Here is an 18,130-nt window from a genome sequence, read left to right as displayed (position 1 = left end):
CCAGTCAGTGACATGACCTGATCGTAGCGCATGAATTATGAAAGAAATGACGGGGGTTGTGGTTCCAAATCATTTTAAATAATGTTTTAAGAGTGAAATTTTGCCGCAAAAACGTAACGTCGAGTCTATACTCCTTAGAACTTGCTTAAAATGGGTGAAATGCAGAGTAACCTTTGGAAAAAATAAAATTACTTTCAGGAGTATTTTTACAGCATTGTACTTTTTTCTTTGACTGAAGTGAAAACAATATGAAATTTTGCTCCTATTATTTATAATAGAATAGAAAACCCCTCTGGGAGCTGGGTCTATACTACATAAGCTGTGATGATTTTCACCTTGATATTTTAGCGCAGATGAATATCTGGTGCCAAGGGTGTAACTTTGTGATGAAAGTTGATGGACACTCATAGGGTGGAGGCTGATGGAGCTACAGTTACTCCACCCGAACATTACGTTTTTGTATTTTCCAAAAATGAGTTCAAACATATATTTATTGAATGCTTTCTTATCATAATACACTAATATAATAATTATAGATGTAAGAGAGATGCCTTTTATTGCATTATATATATAGGGCCCAAAAACATTAATGTGTAAAAAAAATTAACGAATAACAGCCGATTCTGATGCCAAAATTAATATATCATGCATCCCTAGAAGTCCAATTTCAATTCCATCCATCCATCCAGAAAAATATGGATATGCTGCCTTTTAAATATAGCCTAGCATTTTTTTTTCTTGTAAACTTTCTATTAAACCTTGATATATTTAAATCTGTTAAACCTTTAAATCCTTGGAGAAACCCAGCTTTTTTTTTAACTAGTATAAAAGAACACAACATTTAAACTTTTTTTCTCAAGCTTCTTGCAATATAATACCAACATGTATAAACTTACAAGTTTTTACAAGAGAGGAAAAAAAAAAAAACACGGACTCAAAACGCTCTGAATACAGATAACTGCATCCAACCCTTTTACCTCTGGCTACAGTAAATGAGCCGAAAGGGGGGGGGAAAAGTGGAAATTATTGGTGCAGACATATCCCCAATATTGGTGGGGGTGTGTCCACACCAGTCCTTAAAAAAAGTTAAGCTTGTGTTTGCCGCAGATGTATATCTGCGGGCGAGAACAAGTCAGTCTTCCAACCTGTGTAGAGCCACCACGTTGAACGTCACCTGCTGACTTGGATGCAGCTATAAAGCTGCCGGGTTTGCTTTAGGGTAAATGTATTTTCAAGAAGTTTCCCAATGGAAACCTCAACAACACTAAAGCTGTTTGCGTCTTGTGCAATGCAGAATTAGTTTCCTGCAAGAGTTCTTCCAGCCTCAAGAACCACCGAAACGCAAAGCATCTCTTAGCCAATGCGGAAGATGGCGAGCCAAGCACTGATGTAGCGCAGCGGAAGAGAAGTGTTCCTCAAACTACAATGTTTAAGTGCAACTAAGGCAAGCCTGTCAGCACAGCTCTATCAGCCAAGCTAACCAATCCCCTCGCTCAGTGGATAGCCACAAGCTGCTTGCCCATCAGCTTGGTTGAAGATGACAGGCTTGAGCTCCTTCTCCAGACGGCCACAGGTGACCCATCTTGCAAACTACCTGCGAGGCGAACTATCATGAGAATACGTGACCAGCACGCCGCAAAGAAAGCTGATAAAGATGATAAGTTGTGAGAGGCGACGTGTTTAGCACTGATGGGGGACCACTGGACATCTGTCATTAACGGTAACTACCTCTGCGTTACTGTACGCTGCATCAATGTCAGCTGTGAACTTCCATCCTTCGCTTTAGGAAGGCTATGTTATGTCATTTTAAATTTCATTTTACCACGACACCATGAATGATTACCACAACATTATGATTGCTTCTTGATGATTGCTTTGGTTTATGTGAGTAATGTGGGACACTTTTTGAAAATGTAGCTTTAATGGTATTTTTTTAGCCTAATTAGTTTCTAGACCTAGTTTCATATGACACAAACCAGTTCAAAGACTTATGCTACATTCACACCTAAAGCAGCAGAGGAAGCAGGAGCACCTAGTTTATATGCAAGGTCAGTGGTTGATGCGCATCAAGGCGTGCAGCCGGAGCTGCGTGTATGAGCAGCTGAAGCAGCGCCTCACGAGCTGAGCATCTGACGCGAGGGACGCGCTACGAAAGCATAAAAAAGGAAGCAGCACGCCCGTTTTTGCTGCTTTAGGTGTGAACGTAGCATCACTTTTACATATTATTTAGGTAGCACACACATATCATGATTGCCTGTGGCCAAATTCAGATGAGCCTTTTTAATCTAGATTGTTTCCAAGATTACAGAGAGATGAATCTATATTTAAAAAAATCTATTCCCACCATAATTTATTTAGTTATTTTTTTGCTCTTTGTAAATTAAAGAATAAAACAGGCTTAAATTTGAGGAAGTTTCTTCTACTGATTAAAGGAGTTTTCATCAATTCTAGCAGATCACACTACAGACAGCGAGGTTCTGTTTGCCTTGATCCGGATGACTGAAACTTTGCACAGGCCAAATAAAATCAAATGTTGTACCTATTTTTACGAAGCCAGGGTTGATTGGTTTAAAGATAAACATCCTTTAAAGAGAAAACCTGGCTCCTCCATTTCCTGCCGTCCCTTAAAATCTCTAAACCAAGTAAGACATATTTAATAGTGCAGCTTTTTTAACGGTTTAAAAAAAGAAAATATCATTTAGAAAAAAGAGTCAGAGAGAGTCAGAGCAAAGCAGACAGATGTGGGAAACCAATTATAAACTCTTAATGGGAAGTGAAAAAAAAAAAAAGCAGGAAATTAATCATGCTCGTCTGTAGAAGGTTTGAGGAAATGACACCGCTCCATCGCTCCCTACCCGTACCAGAACATGACGGCACCGGTCCGATAAGCGCCATTAGCTCTGTGAGCGGGATGCTGAGAGAGCAGACAGCTGGCAGAGAGACGAGCAGTAAAGGCAGCTAAAAGCAAAGAGAACATTCAGCTGTCTGAATGTTGTTACCCACCCGTATGTAGTTAGCATTGATGTAGGAGCCCAGCGGGTCATTACAGATCTTTGACTTCAAGATAACTCTGGAATGAGGATCTAAGACAGAAGAAGAGAAGAATTTCCTTAAAACTTCATGTCTTTTTGGTGCTTACAGTAGCATTCAAACGCCAGCAGAATGGCAGCCCACTTCCCTGCAACACCCAGCAAAATCCCCCCCATGAACCCAACATATTTTTTTACCCCGACTCCACCCTTTCACTGAATTCCAGGGCCTGAAAGATTGATATTAAAAAAGGAATTGTAGGGAACAGCCAATGACCCATCAAGGAAAGTGGGGAAATTTTGAATGGCTACTACTGTAGGATAAAACAGGTAAATCTGAGGGGATACGATCTGGAAAATGGATGTATTTCTTCATCACAGAGACCAGATGATAAGGAAACCTGGAATCTAAACAGAAAAACTTGATCACTTGCTGTTGCAAAGCTGCAGGGAACACTTAGTTTTCATCCTTATAGGTTTGAAGATGTAAAGAAAAAAAAAACTACTGGGAAATCTGTTAAAATTTGGATCCCAAAAATGCGTTTATGGCAAAAACAGGTCAGGGCCTGCAATTGAGCCCTGAGGGACGCCATAAAAAAACGTCTCAAAACTAGAGGAACCGTTTGCTTTCTTTCAGAGAGAGAGAGAGTCATGTTTTCACATAATTAATGAAGGTTTAACCTCCACTGATTAGCATCTGATTGGGAAATCCCTCCTTTGGACCCTGAGCTCCTGACGCGGATAAAGATCGGGATCGATTAGCTTGGATTACTCCAGATATGACAAATCATGAAAACATCAGCTGTACTGAGATCAGCAGAGCTGTTAGACTCATGTTTTAGGTTTCAATCACCTCACAGTTCAGAGCGAACACATTCCTGCAGAACACAATGAACCCTCTGCAAAGAAAACAGAAACTGGAACAAAGGAAGCCGTTTGATTGACAGCAGCTCTTGGTGAACATTCCCACTCTTGATTGGCTGCAGGAAGGAACAGTTCTGTTTTTGATAACCCCGCCCCCTCCCTTCCAAAACACAAGTCCACAATACAAAAACTGTTTGTTATGCAACGTCTTAAAGAGAATAAGCCCCTAACTGAGAACAGACTGTGCTCAGAGAATAGCAGCGTGTTGATGAGGAGGAGGGATGCTGAAATATTCCCCGTACTTAGGAATGTTGGCCTTTAACATTGAATGTATAAAACATCTTCCTGGTTCAACAGGAAACGAGGGATGATGGCTGTTTTGGAAGTGTTGCTGCTTCCTAGCAACACAGACTACTTACTGGGCAGGATGGTCTTGTATCTGTTCTTAGTGCCGTGGTTTGGAATATCCAGCTCCTTGGGATCAATAAAATTCATCGGTATTTCCTGAGATGAAATGGAAGACAGAAGTTAGTGATAAAACACGTTCTCCTCCAGCTAGACAGACATCACGGAAAGTTAGCAACTAGGTTATGAAGAGAAGAGCGGTTCAGGTGGATCTAGATCAGGTTTTTAATGAGTCAGTCTTTGCCTCATTTCTTTGACTTAACAGCTGATATGATCGGGTAGGAAAAAAAGGTTGGATCAAGTTTGTTTTGAGCTGTTCCTGCTAAATGTGTGCATCCGAAGGGAAGTTTGTGAGAAAAATCTGTTACTGCATTTAGTGAATTAGTCCAAATGTTAGAGGAAGTTACAAGTTATTTATTATCTTTGGTCTCGGTCAATACTCCTTCAGGATTTCCAGATTTCTTTTGCTTAATTGTTTGATCAATTCTCTTTATGAGATAGATAAACCAGCGTCAGACTGAATTCTGGATGCAGCCAATCTGAACCTAATGGCAGAGATAACTTTAGGGATTACAAATATATTATTATCTAGAGACTATTAGTAACAGGAGGTGAAATGCGGCGCCAGACGAGCTGAGCATGTGGTGACGTCACAAGTACACTTCTGTTCCAATTGATCCATATTTATGCTGTGTTCTCCCGTTCTCCCACACTTTCCTGTGTTCTTCTCAAGAACATACTTGGCGAGGACAAGAGTCTGTAATCGTGCTCTTGTGAATTGAGAAAAGGCCTCTATGGTGAAACTGAAGCCTGAACAGCTTCCAGGCTCTAAACTAAACCTGAACCCACATGCTGGAAAGATTCCTGAACCTGAACAACTCACTTATTCTGTTTTCAGATTTCTAAATGTCTGTAGAGATTAAGAACATGATGCTGACTGAACACTGAAAATTTGATTCCTGGAACATATTCCTCGGCCAACTGCAGGTTTATCTGCAAAACATAATTCATGACTTAAGAGCCTCAAAACTTGACTTTTTTTTATTTTTGGCCTTAAAACTTTTATTTGGACCCAAGTTTAAGAGATAAAAGTAAATATTTATCTGAATATAGGTGGCTTAAGCTGAAGTAATTTCTTTTTATGTTTATCCCAGGATAATGATGCATATTTGTAAAAGCTGTAAAAAAAAAAGAAATGCCTTGATCCGTGTTAAAAAGTTAAAAAACAATCCTCTAGACTTTATTTCCAAGGTTGAAGATGTTTCGCTTCCCATCCAGGAAGCTTTCTCAATTCAAAATGCCAGGAACAGCGTTGAGTTTGAGGCTTTATACAGGCTTTATGAGGCTTTATATTGAGGCTTTATAGTTGTTGTTCAGCCCAACAAAACGGTGTTGGGCTACTGCAACAGTGTCATTAAAGGGAATTGTTGGCCTGGCTGAATACAATTCCCTTTACTGATACCCCTTTCAGAGACATACGGTAGACAGGTATGGGCTAATACAGGCTAACAAAAGAAGCCAAACGACCCCCATTCCAAGGGATGGACCCGTTCATCCGGGTTAATTTGCATGTTTAAAAATAAAAAAGCTGAGCTGCTGAATAAAATCTTAAATTTAACGCTATTTCTGACATTTTGAATTGAAAAAGCTTCCTGGATGGGAAGGGACACATCTTCAAGCTTGAAAACAAAGTCCAGTGGATTGTTTTTTTAACTTTTTTGGAATGACTGTGACTGTGAATCCTACCAGCTTGATGCGCGTCAACTATTGACTTTGCAAGTAAACTAGCTGCTTCAATGCATCCAAAATGATCTTCCCTGTTTTGTACTGTGGTCACTGTGAACCTAAACCCTTTAAATGGACTTACAGCGAACTCTACGTGCAGCTTGTGCGTGTTGCTGACGACGTCTCGGAGCTGCTGCCTTGTCAGCGGCCGTCCGGCTGACAGCAGGTACTCTCTGGCGGCTGCCTCTCTGGGGGTCACCACAGCGACATTGAGGGGCTCCACCGAGCCGAGGGCTGACATGTCCAGCACCAGAGACACGTTAGAGCCCCGTCTGCACAGGAAGGATGGGAGAGGACACAGGTTTCTATCAGGAGTGGAAAAACTTTCTCTTCCTTCCTGCTTTTTATTGAAGGGTTAAGATCTTTAAGTTTTTTTGTTCAAACACTTCAGAACTTAGAAGGAAAATGTCGACATTTTGGAGAAGATGCACAGTATCAGCAACAACATCTTTTTTTTATTTGGATCATGTCCATTTTGTTCCACGTTAACTGACTGCATGAGCAGAGTATTTATAACTGTGTCCTCAGAAATGTTTGGCAGAAGCTGTGCAGAAATCGCTGCTTTTACTCTTAAAACTGTTCATCTAGGAATTTCACCAAGACAGGAGATTCCTGGGATCTCCACCAACCAGGTTAACGACTTAATCTGGTGTCTGCAGCCAAAAAAGTAAATAAGAAAGGAAAGGAAATTATTTAATCTATGAATAAACATGTTTGGAAGCCTAATTGATCAATAGATCAGGGAGGAGGTTGTTTAAATGAAACTGATGCTTTCTGCAGATGGAAGATGAAAGAATCAGTAAGATTTAAATCTGATGATTAGATTGAGGCGCCTCTGATTTTATCTGTTCTTGTAAATCAGCTCATTCAGGACGGTTTGTGGGCTCGGTAGATCCGATCGGCAGGACACGTCAGTAAAGGGTCCCAAGTTTTCTTTTTAGATGTGCTGCTGTTGGGGCTTATTTCCTCACCGATGACCCGGCTGAGTTTGATCCTCAGCATTTTCTCTCACCGTCAAGTAAAGATCAGTTAAGCTGCTTTAATGTGAGAGAGGGGCTACGTGTCGGCCCGTTTCCCCTTCAGGATGCCGTTGCTTCCAATTTGTTTGATTGCTGATTGGCTGGCATCCAGAGTGGACAACACACGCACCGACAGACACCCAGAAAAACATCCTGTTCTCACTCCTGAGGCTCAAATCTTCCTTCCCTTTGTTACCTTAAGAAACATGATGTGCGCCCCCCCAACCCCCCACCCGTCCTCAATCATGTAACCACAACAAAATGGCCTCCGACCCTCAGAATGGTGGACCTGTTGCTCCTCAGAGGAGATATTTTCTTTTTTCTCCTCCATAAAGTGCAGGAAATGAACGGCAGCCATGTTTTAAAGAGCTGCTAAAGACGCAGCAGAAGGAACCAGCCTCTGATGCTTCTGACAGGAGCTGGTCTCACCATGAGGGGCGCCGAAAACCTCCAGACAAACAGAAATGGTTCCAACTGTCAGATTAACATTTTTTTCAGCATAATCAGATGTTATTTAACGGACCTAATTGGACCGGCGCCCATTTATGGAGCTGGAGCGTTAAAGCAAAGCTCTGCTGGAGTCCAACATCAACAAGAACAGTTCTCCTTCAGCCGTACCAAGATGTTCAAACAATCAGGCTTACATAAGACCAGCGTCCGATTTAACCGCCACGCCTCGTATTGTTAATAGCATGAGAGAGGAAGAGATCATTAAAGCCGAGGAAACTGAAGCTGTCCGAGATGACGGATTAAAAACTTCTAGAATGTCTAGTTCTATAGAATCCTTTTCAATTTCTTGAAGTAAAACAACCGATTTAAAAACTTCATTGACCCAAAAAAGGTTTTTGTTTAATTTTTTTTATCAAAAATTTTTTAACCAAAAGAAACAGAATTATTGAAAAAGATTTTTACAGATTTTAAAAACTCTTCTGCTTAACAAACATCTGAAAAAAATTACTCTAATCTTCACTAACATGAACGTTAACGTTACATTAAGTCAGGAAAACTTCAAGCAACTATTTTATTTATTAGATCAAAATACTAAAACAGCCAGAATCACCTTTAATGCAGAAAAATAATAAATAAATCTTTTCAAAGATGAAATTGTCCAGTGAGCTGTTTCCAAACTAAATTTCTTTTTGTTTTACACTTGTCTAAACAAAGTGACAAATAAAATCTGTCTAAAGTCTAAAAATAAAACAGAGATTTGACTTTTTAACAGTTTAGTTTTTCATTCCTTTAATTATAACTAACTAATATATGAATATGTAGAAAATGATAGAAGGTATAAAAAGGACATCATAAAATAGATAATAGTGGTTTGTAAACATCTGCAAGTGGCTAATTGTTTTATAAATAATGCATATATTAAGTGTTTTAGAGTAGCTGATTATCCTGGCTGTGAGGTTTTCATGGTTCCCATCAGCCTGCGGGAAGAAACGGTTGGTTTGTTTCTCTGAAGCGCCTCCCTGAAGTCTGAACGGTCCGACCAGGATGTGTGGGATCTGCACTAAGCTTCACTGTGAACCAGATCAGCCTCTGATGAAGGATGTCTGAGGTGATGGTGCCCAAAGCTTCGCTCAGTGAATTTTAAATCATAAAAATCTTCAGAGGATTTAAACAAACATCATCATAGAGCATAGAAATACATTTAAAGGATGGCTGCTCTAAACAAAATCAGACTTCTGGCTCTAATTAGATCCGCTCTTCATTTTCCAGTGTTTTCCTGAGATAAGAAACGTGAGTCTTGAGCTCAGCTTGAAGAAAAGTCCCTGAATTCAGCTTCAAACTGAGGTTTAAGGAAGACCTCAGGAACGTCGGGGTTAATGAGACTCAACATGGAGGAAATAAATCCAAGGAGACCCCTCCCTTTAAAAACCATCCCATGAACAAACAACACCTGAAACCAAAGCTACGTGACTGACTCACAGTAACCCCTGAAGAGGCGAACGTCTGCGTTTCCTCTGCTGTCTGTTAAACCGCTACGATGAAAAATGAACGGCAGTCAGACAGAAGCAGAAACCAGGCAGAGGAGCCGCAGCCCTGCGGTTCCTGAAGCAGCTTCTCCTCTTTTAGCAGGAGATGTTTAACCAAGTTATCTTCTTCACACCGTTTTCTCCTCTTAGAGTCAGATATCCATCAGTTCTTAAATTGAAACATCCATTTTGTCGCTCTATATTTTTATATTAAATTTCCAAATTTTGAGCTCAGTAGAACATTTTTATTGTGTATATGTATGGATTAAAACATGGCCTAATGTGTATAACCTTGTAAAAGACTGGAAGGAAAAAGATGACTGAATGATGTTTACAAAGTTCAGACAGTGACAGTGGGTGAGGTACAGAGGTTAGATTAACAGGGAATAGAAAGACGCTCAGAGCTATGGGCGAACGGAAACAGGTTCAGGGATTTACATTTTAGGCCCGTTTCCTGGTTAAGATGTGAAGTAATCAATATTCTAACAGTTCTTAATATTAAACATGTTATTTTATAACATCCCAAACATTCCTGCTGTTGTGATTTCAGATCAGCCCCTGTTTATATAAGAAACCAGGATAAAATAAAAAATCCACATGTGGTGTTCCTCAAGGCTCCATCTTAGGGCCCCTCCTATTCAGTATCTCCATGCTCCTACTAACTCAGATCTTAATGAACAATATCAGTTACTATAGAGATGCAGACGACACCCAGCTGTACATCCCATGTCTCCAGCTCTGGATAAATGAGAACAGATCAATGTAATAAAAATGAAATTTTAGTTATAGTTTTTTTTTTGGACCATAGGAAGAGTGTTTCAAAGTTAGCATACAGCTTCAGCTAATCCAGGTAGAAAGCAGCAATCAAGCTCTAAATCTTTTACCGCATTTACACTACCCTTGAAAAACCGATCCATGCCGAGACCGGTCCGAGCTCGGATCAGTTAACCAGGCCGAGCTTGGTTCTGACGACCGTTTACACATCACGCTATCTCGGTTCCTCGACTCCTCGCCTGGTAGTGACGCTCTGCGGTATTACTGCCAGTATTAAAGGAGGAAATCAAGCAGTTGGTGGCGGTAATGCACCAAAAGTTGTTTGCCAACCGCCATAAAACACAAGAAGAAGAAGACGAAGAAGGAGGGAATCAAGCAAATCAAAATGACGGCGCCCGTCACATTCAGAAAGTTATGCTTGATTATTATTGCTGTACTTCAGTGTTTGCGGAGGTTCAAGCGAAGATGGCAACCTTTCGTGGATTTACTTGAGAAAGTCGGCTTTTGGGACGTGGATCAGACAAATGATCGTCTATTCTGGGTGGAGAAGATTTCGATTGTTGTTTATAGTTGTTGTTCTTCTTCTTCTGTTTTGTGTTGGTTGGCAAGCAACTTCCGCAGGGGCATTACCGCCAACTACTGGAATGGAGTGTGAATCGCGATGTGCAGCCAGACGGAGATGACGCGTTCTGCTCATGCGCTCTTATTATCAGAGAACCAAGCCAGGGAAAAACCCACCTCTGGAACAGAGGAAGCCAGTATTTTTTTATGAAAATAAGCACTAAATATGATCAAAATTACCATAAAAATGTTTTGCTTAGCAAAGAATCTTTATGTGACTCCTGCAGCCCAAACCTGGCGGCTGTAACAATCAAAGGTCAGAGTTCACTGCACTCTAAACACGCTCAGCATGATTCAGGGTTTGCCTTAAAAAAACTATGGGAAAAAATCCAGCTAATTTACGGCATCATTTCTAACAATGTCAATTGTTAAATAGATTCAAACATGATAAATGAAGCTGACTTTACTGGATGAATAATAACATTTTTTACATATCCTGAACTATCTCTATAGTTATGCTGCTATAGGCTTAGACTGCTGGAGGACATAGGAACCCCTTTTTCATTATTCTGATTCATTCTATCTCTATTCTCTGAAAAATGTGTTAAATCTCTAACGTTCTGCTCTTTCTGCTTTTTCTCTTAGTAGCTTCATCTGGTCTGCTACTGTTTGGATGTGACTCCATCCTGGAGAGAAATATCAGCTGTGCTGCTGCCATCAACACCTTTGTTTATAGATGTTGGAGATCAGCCTGTTTTTTAGTGTAGTCCTGTGTCTCTGACTGTGACCGACTGGATGTGCTCTCTTCATCCTCTGACATGGGAGTTGGCCCGGAGCTCGTCTGCCTGGCTGTGTTTCCTGGATGGGGCCGCCTTATACAGTTGCTTTTTGTATCTCTGCTTCTGTCTCCTTGAACCCCAGTCAGCCTCAGCAGATGGCCGCTCACACTGAGCCTTGATCTGCTGGAGGTTTATTCCTGTAAAAAGGGAGTTTTTCCTCTCCACTGTCGCTACAAGCATGCTTAATGAGGAATTGCATTTGAGTCAATGAGTCGATGCAATCAACTGGTTTTCCTTCGATAGAAAACTTTGAATCAATTTGACTGTATGATCTGGTGAACTGTAAAGTGCCTTGAGATGACGTGTTGTGAATTGGAGCTATAGAAATAAACTGAATTTAATTTAATTGAAAAACATGAAAAAAAAACTAATTCAACCAGATTAAGCTGCAGAGAATGTCCTCTTTATGAATAGTAGATCTTTGAATCAACCTTTTGGTTTTTCTTTAGAACACTTTTTTTCTCCTTAAGTTTTCATTCACCCTCAGGATGAAAAATATGTTAAAGAAAATAGGATTTAGAAATATTTTTACTTTGTTTGTCCACTTCTGTTGATTAGAAATCTTATTTTTTGTTAAATAATTATGTCACATGTGAAGATAAATAGAAATCTGGGGGAGGATTAAATCTGAATAAACGTGTCGGTTTCCACTCCCTAATTAGCCGTAAACACTTCCTGTGTTCTCACCTTTCTTGCAGGCCTGCAGCAGGTTTCATCCTGAAGGGGGAGGGGCAGGGCTTTAGCTCGTTAGCGGGCGTCACCGGGGGAGCGCTGCTTGGGTGGGAGTGGCTGTCAGCGTTAATTAGAGGCACGGGGGCGGGGCTACAAGAAAAGCACAGAATGTTGTCGGTCAGTCAGTGAATGAGTTTACTGACATATGAAAAAACAGCATATTCCATATAAACGCATATTCAGCTTCTGTTCTGCAAACTAAAGAAAATTACTGAATACTTAAAGGTCTAATATAATTATAGATTACAAAAAAAAAAAAAATCTTAATGATGCCCCAGAGCATGTTTTGCCATTTGGGCAAAACACCAAAAAGCTTCTCATTCAGCCCTCCTCTGGACGAGCCATTTTGGCTTCCCACGCCCCGTCCTCCCAAAGGCCACACCCCCACAACCAGCAACCATGACAACCAGTCAGAGTTCGTAAAGACAGCCTGGGAGCGTGGAATAATACATTAGACGAAGGCTTTAGCTTGACCAATGGGCCACTCTGGACAGCTTCTTCCCCCTTATGACATCATGAGGGGAATGCTTTTTTAAACAGAGCACTTAAACTAAGAGGTTGAGAAAGGCAGTGAGATAGGAAATCTATTTTCATTATAAGGTTTTCTTCAATAAAACCTGAATTAATATTTTATTAGAAGAAAAAAGCTTGTCTGATCAAACAGATCAGTTGTTATTTTAGATCAGGATGATTGTCAGCAGATTCTTCCAGCTGAGTTATGGATCTCTGCAGCTCCTCCAGAGCTACCTTCTTAGCCGATACTTAGTCTAGAAGTTTAGGTAAAGGTCAGTGTGTTAGTAGGTCTGATTAATTTGAACTAGAACCTCTTAATGGACTCTTCCTCTTGGCCTTCATGATGCTGCTTCTTCTCCAATGAAAGAAAACTTCTAAGCTCAGAAACAGAACGGCTGCTTTTAGAGTCGGATCAGTTTGATACAGACTGAGTTTTATTCAGGGGTGTCAGAGTAAAGGGGCAGAGTTCAGCTGCACAGCAAACTAATGTCTCCAACCTAAAGGATGGATCATTTTCTTCTGCCTCACAGGTTTCATCCATGTTTGACGTAAAACCAGAGAAGCTTCGGGAATAACTGTGTGTTAAAGTCTCTGATTGATCATTGGAGCTCAGCGTCATCTAAATTGGATAATACTGGTCTACATGTGAGGTGAACTGAAGTTGGGCCTGTTTGGGGAAGGAGAGGCGAATGTTTTAGACACGAAGGGAACCTCTGGCTGATCCCACTGGGCTCGTATTCAGGATTATGTAAAAGGGGCGGCCTCAGAGCTCCCCGTTTAACAACAAGGATGACCTCAACCACCCTGTGGTACGCCGCGTCCTGTGAGCACGCCGCATTTGCCCATGATGACATACTGAGTTTGGTAATTAAATAAAGATTGCCATTGTTTCTGGGAGATAGAAATAAAAAAAGAGAAACAAGGCAGCAGAAATTCCAAAAAAGTTAAAAAACAATCTACTTTGTTTCCAAGTTTTAAGACGTTTTGCTTCTCATCCAGGAAGCTTTTGCAATTCTAAATGTCTTTTGAATTGAAAAAGCTTCCTGGATGGAATGAGTATGACCTCAATGAATGAGAATCTTCACCAGCATAAGGCAGCAGAAACTAACTAATAAACATGGTGGAGGAAGAGTGATGATTGGGGCTTAAGGAGCAGGAAAGAGCTTGTTGATTATCTCTGTTTCTTTAAAAAATAAGGAAAAATCCCATGTTATAAAAAACGTTTCACTTTGAAGTTTCTCTGTCATTTCACCTCGGCAGAGGGGTGACAGGAGGAGCGAGGCGGCGGCAGGCGACCACTGGCTGCTGCTGGTGAGTGGGCGTGGCTACAGCTGGCGGGAGCTCAGATTGGACCATGCTTTCTGACGTCGCAGCCTGGAGGAAGAGATCAGAGGTCAAAGTTCTGGAAACACGATCCAGCAGCGAGGGAACCAAACGCTTAGTGGTCTCTCACCTTGGTGCCCTTTGACCTCTTGGCGGGCTCAGGGGGGATCCTCAGGCTCACGTGGTGGTCTGGGGGCGGAGCTTTAAGGTGCTTCTCAGTGACCGGAACCTTCTGCTTCATTCGATACAAAACCTAAAGGAAAAAGAGAACGAAAACGACTGGATCTGTGATCTGGCAAAATTAAATTAATAAAATCACCCGATTTAAACAAAACTACTTAAAATCTAGTGTTGCACCGATACCAGTATCGATAGGGACCCCGATATTGCACAAAAATGGTGGCATCGGTATCAGCGAGTACCAACAAATAGGACATAGATACCATTTTGAAATCCAAAAGTTTATTCAACTATTGTCACCCATTCCTGGTAGGCAATAAAAATTATTAGTCTTTCTCCTGCTTCACAAAGGTAGGCAGCAGCTTGACAAAGCCATAACAGATGGTATCGGCTGATACTGCACAGCCGGGTATCGGGGCCTAACAAAAAAGTATTGGCGCAACACTAAAAACTCACAGCAAGTATTTAGTAAAAAGGACGAATGAAAATCCTTCTGATAGCAAAACAACATTTAGTAGAGACGTACCGATCCGATACCTGGATCCAATGTCTAAACGTGATATCCAATCCAAAGCACTTCACATGGAACGGTTATTTCTTTTTGCTGTTTATTTGTTAGTAAATAATATAAAGAACATTAATATCTGAGTAGATGTATTATTTTTTTATGTCAGAGCTAAATCCAGGATTTATGGTTTATTTATTCAATAGTTGAACCGGATATCGGCCGATACGGCCGATCGGTATCGGATTGGAAAAATAAATGGATCGATACATTTCTAGCATTTAATAAATTGAGAAGAGTGAAACAATGATTAATAGAGTTAAATAAAGACCAAAACGTTGCCCGTTTTAAATAAAGTCAAGGAAAAAACTTTAAGTTAAATACAGGCTCCAATTAAACAAAAAAATATAAGTTACTAAGACGCTCTTCCTGCCTCTGATCGCTTGGTTCTGACAGAGTGGAGTAATACTGCAGAACACAGGGAAGAAGAGGAGGAGCTTTTTTAACAGATAAATGACCTCAAAAGTTTTGATATATAAATTCCAAAAGAGCAGTTATTCATCTACCCAAACAATTCAATTATTTCTTTCATTTCTTTTTTCTGGCCATCATGGTAATCTGGGCGAGTGTCGCTCATTAGCTTTACCTGCTGCCTGATCTGTTTTTCTTTTTTCTCTCTGCAGTGAGCCTTTATATGTCATCATATTCCATCAAGTGCTCGTTTCTAAATGTTATATTTTATTAATTTTGTTGATTAATTTTTCCATGCTTAATATCTGATTTTTTTTTCCTTTAAAAAGATGCAAACATCACATCACTCTCAGAGTGCAAAAAGAATGATATCCGATGCACTGATCTATTTTTTCAGATCCAATCCAGTACCGATATACATCGGCTGACATCCGATACCGATCAGATTCTACCGTTGAATAAATTAACCGTATTCCTTGCCATGTGAGTAAAGGAACCATACCTGACAAACATTTAAAAATTAGCACAGATATAAATCATCACTAGCTGCTCTACGCGATGACATAATCATCATAAAAAGGAAGTCCCTACATCACTAACTGTAAAGCCGTTTATGATATCATTGGGATGGGAAAACTGGATTGGAATCATTCATCCAATATCCAGTCCAGCTAACTGGTCAATATCGGAGCAGATATCCAATCAGAGTATCAGAGCTGTGCATCTCTAAGATCAGCTGCACACGGCGCCTCTGCACGCTGCCCAGTAATGCTACGCTCAGACTGCAAGCAGCAGAGGCAGCAGGAGCAGCTAGCTTACATGCAAAGTCAAAAGGTTGACGCGAATTAAGGCGAAGTAAAACATCCCGCTGCAAACGCATTCTGCTGGAGTTGGAAAAATTGAACTTTTGCTGCTCGATGCGCCACATCAACCAATCAGAGAAGCTGATCCGGGAGCTGACAGGGAGATGGACACATTACTGATGATACAGATCACTGTGATCACTCCACTGAAACAGTTTATTAACGCCTAAATTAACTTAAAATGCAAAAATCTGCTGGAAAAAATTTTTTTCACTTTTATTATCCTGGTGCCTGCAGTTTGGATTACATACATGAAAAACGCCTTCCAGCCACCGAGGCAAACCTGGAAGAGGCGACCGGCTGTTGTTGAATGGGATTCCTAGTGACAGCGCACCGCCGGTATGTGGGGGTCTGAGCGGCTCACACAGAGAAATATTTGAAGGCAGGATGGTAATCTGGATGAACTGACTGCATAGATGAGGTTTTCATGTGGACTTTCTTACTTCAAAACATTGAAACTAGTTTTTACTTGCTGATCACAGCAAATATAGCTGCCATTGTTACATGAGAGAGGATAGGGTAGCTCCGCCCAACGCGCATCAGACCCAGTTTTTCCACCACGCAGCAAAAATGCTTCAGCCACGCATCAGAACTAAACTTGTACAATAATCAAAAATGAAGCAGCATGCACGTTTTTGCTGCTCTTGCTGCTTGCAGTCTGAACGCAGCATTAGAGATGCACAAGATTAAAAAGAAATCGAACAGCAATCAGAAACAATTTCATGATAATCGGCCTATTTTGATCGGTGGCTGATTGATCTTCACACAACTTATCAAAGGTTCTTTCTTCTATGGAATCAGCGCATCAAAAGCTTTAGGTGTTAGAAAAATAAGTCCTGCTTTTTACGAAACCATTTTAAAATAATAAAAAACAAAATGCTCTTTTTAAAAAATGTGTACAGAGATAAAAAAAATATAAAAGATTTTTGAAACCTTAAAACTTCCTCCATGTTGAGACATTAATAATCAATTATAAATCAAATAATGTAATATTTAATTATAAATTTACCATTTAATATTTTTTCGGCCAAATCAAACAAAGAAAAGCTTATTAGATAAAACAGAATATTGAAAACATACAAACAAAAAGTTCTTTTAATCAAAGTCTTACTTCCTCTAAATTCAACTAAAGTAAAGCTGAATATAAAATAATTTTAAAAAGTCTATCAAGGCTAAGTTTCCCTTTAAGAACATGAGAATAAATAATCCTCCTTTATTGTCACTCTTTGGGTAAAACTAAGTTTAATGTTTGGCTTCAGTTTGATTTTTTTTTTCAAAAAACTTAAATCCTCCAGGGAAAAAAAAGTTATTGTAAATTCATCAAACACAGAAAAGCATAAATTCAACATAATCTTTTCTCCTTTTCACAGATATTTCATTAAATGCTTATACATCAAAGCATAACATTTTTTTAACTTATACCATTAAATTTCATTGGTTCATCTGAAGTCTTGAGGGTTTTAGAGGAAGGAGCCCAAACCTCAGTTTCTGAGGTTTCTCAGAGAGCAGCAGCGCCCTCATGTGGGCAAAACTGTAAATGCATGGAGAATTTATTGTGATTTTATTATAAATTGATCTCTGAAGCTACAAAGACTGAATGTATTTTATTGAGGTGTATTGTTTTGATGAGAAAGACAATCTGATTGGGATTTTTTTTAATCGAATTATTCTTTTTTTTTTTTTTCAACTTCTTACCAAATACCTATTTTAATATGTTGGATAAACAGACATTTTAAGATTTCTATTATTATTTTATTCCTTATTATTGTCATAGTTATCAGCTATGACTCTGATTTAAATTTATAAATCGTTTTGTGGCCTAATCTCATTGGGATGCAGAAAGCTGTAACTCAGATCATCAATCTGGTCCATTTCATCCGGACAGAACCGGCTGCTGGGAGGTGGGGCAGATTCTTCAGGTCACAGCTTTTAAAGAAACGGATCCAGTTCTTCTTTAGGTAGTCGGAAAACATGTGGGATCGGTTCTCATAGACATCCTGCAGGTACCAAACTGGACCACAGTTCCTGTATCCTTCTGACCTATGACTTTTGTCTGGGTCCATTTTGCTTCCAGGATGATTAAGACTTTCATTAATCAAACACTCATTTCCATGTAAAATAGACTAACATAGGACCACTAAATAGTTAGAATAATAAATCTGAGTGTCAGTCTTTATTCAGAAACCTTATTCAATTTAGAGATCATCAAAAAGGACTTTTGTTGATATTTAACGACCTATAGTTAGAGACTGATGAGTTTTCTGAGTAAAAGTCGGATTCTTTCCCTTATA

At 39.9% G+C, this 18,130-nt stretch overlaps 1 protein-coding gene across 1 annotated transcript in view; it reads right to left on the bottom strand.

Moving 5' to 3' along the window:
- ptprr (protein tyrosine phosphatase, receptor type R) overlaps window positions 1–18,130 on the bottom strand; it is a 51,823-nt gene that overhangs the window by 12,503 nt on the left and 21,190 nt on the right. Inside the window, exons 6-11 of the mRNA XM_015381584.1 lie at window positions 13,951–14,073; window positions 13,750–13,871; window positions 11,940–12,074; window positions 6,166–6,355; window positions 4,313–4,397; window positions 3,004–3,083 (exon numbers count right to left, since the gene is read on the bottom strand). Of these exons, the coding sequence (XP_015237070.1) occupies window positions 3,004–3,083; window positions 4,313–4,397; window positions 6,166–6,355; window positions 11,940–12,074; window positions 13,750–13,871; window positions 13,951–14,073 (735 nt within the window). The remainder of the gene's footprint in view (window positions 1–3,003; window positions 3,084–4,312; window positions 4,398–6,165; window positions 6,356–11,939; window positions 12,075–13,749; window positions 13,872–13,950; window positions 14,074–18,130) is intronic.

The sequence above is a fragment of the Cyprinodon variegatus genome, unplaced genomic scaffold (assembly GCF_000732505.1).
Source record: "Cyprinodon variegatus isolate N-32 unplaced genomic scaffold, C_variegatus-1.0 Scaffold237, whole genome shotgun sequence".
NCBI lineage: Eukaryota > Metazoa > Chordata > Actinopteri > Cyprinodontiformes > Cyprinodontidae > Cyprinodon > Cyprinodon variegatus.
Note: the sequence above shows the minus strand (reverse complement) of the source record. Positions and strands in the feature narration are given on the sequence as shown.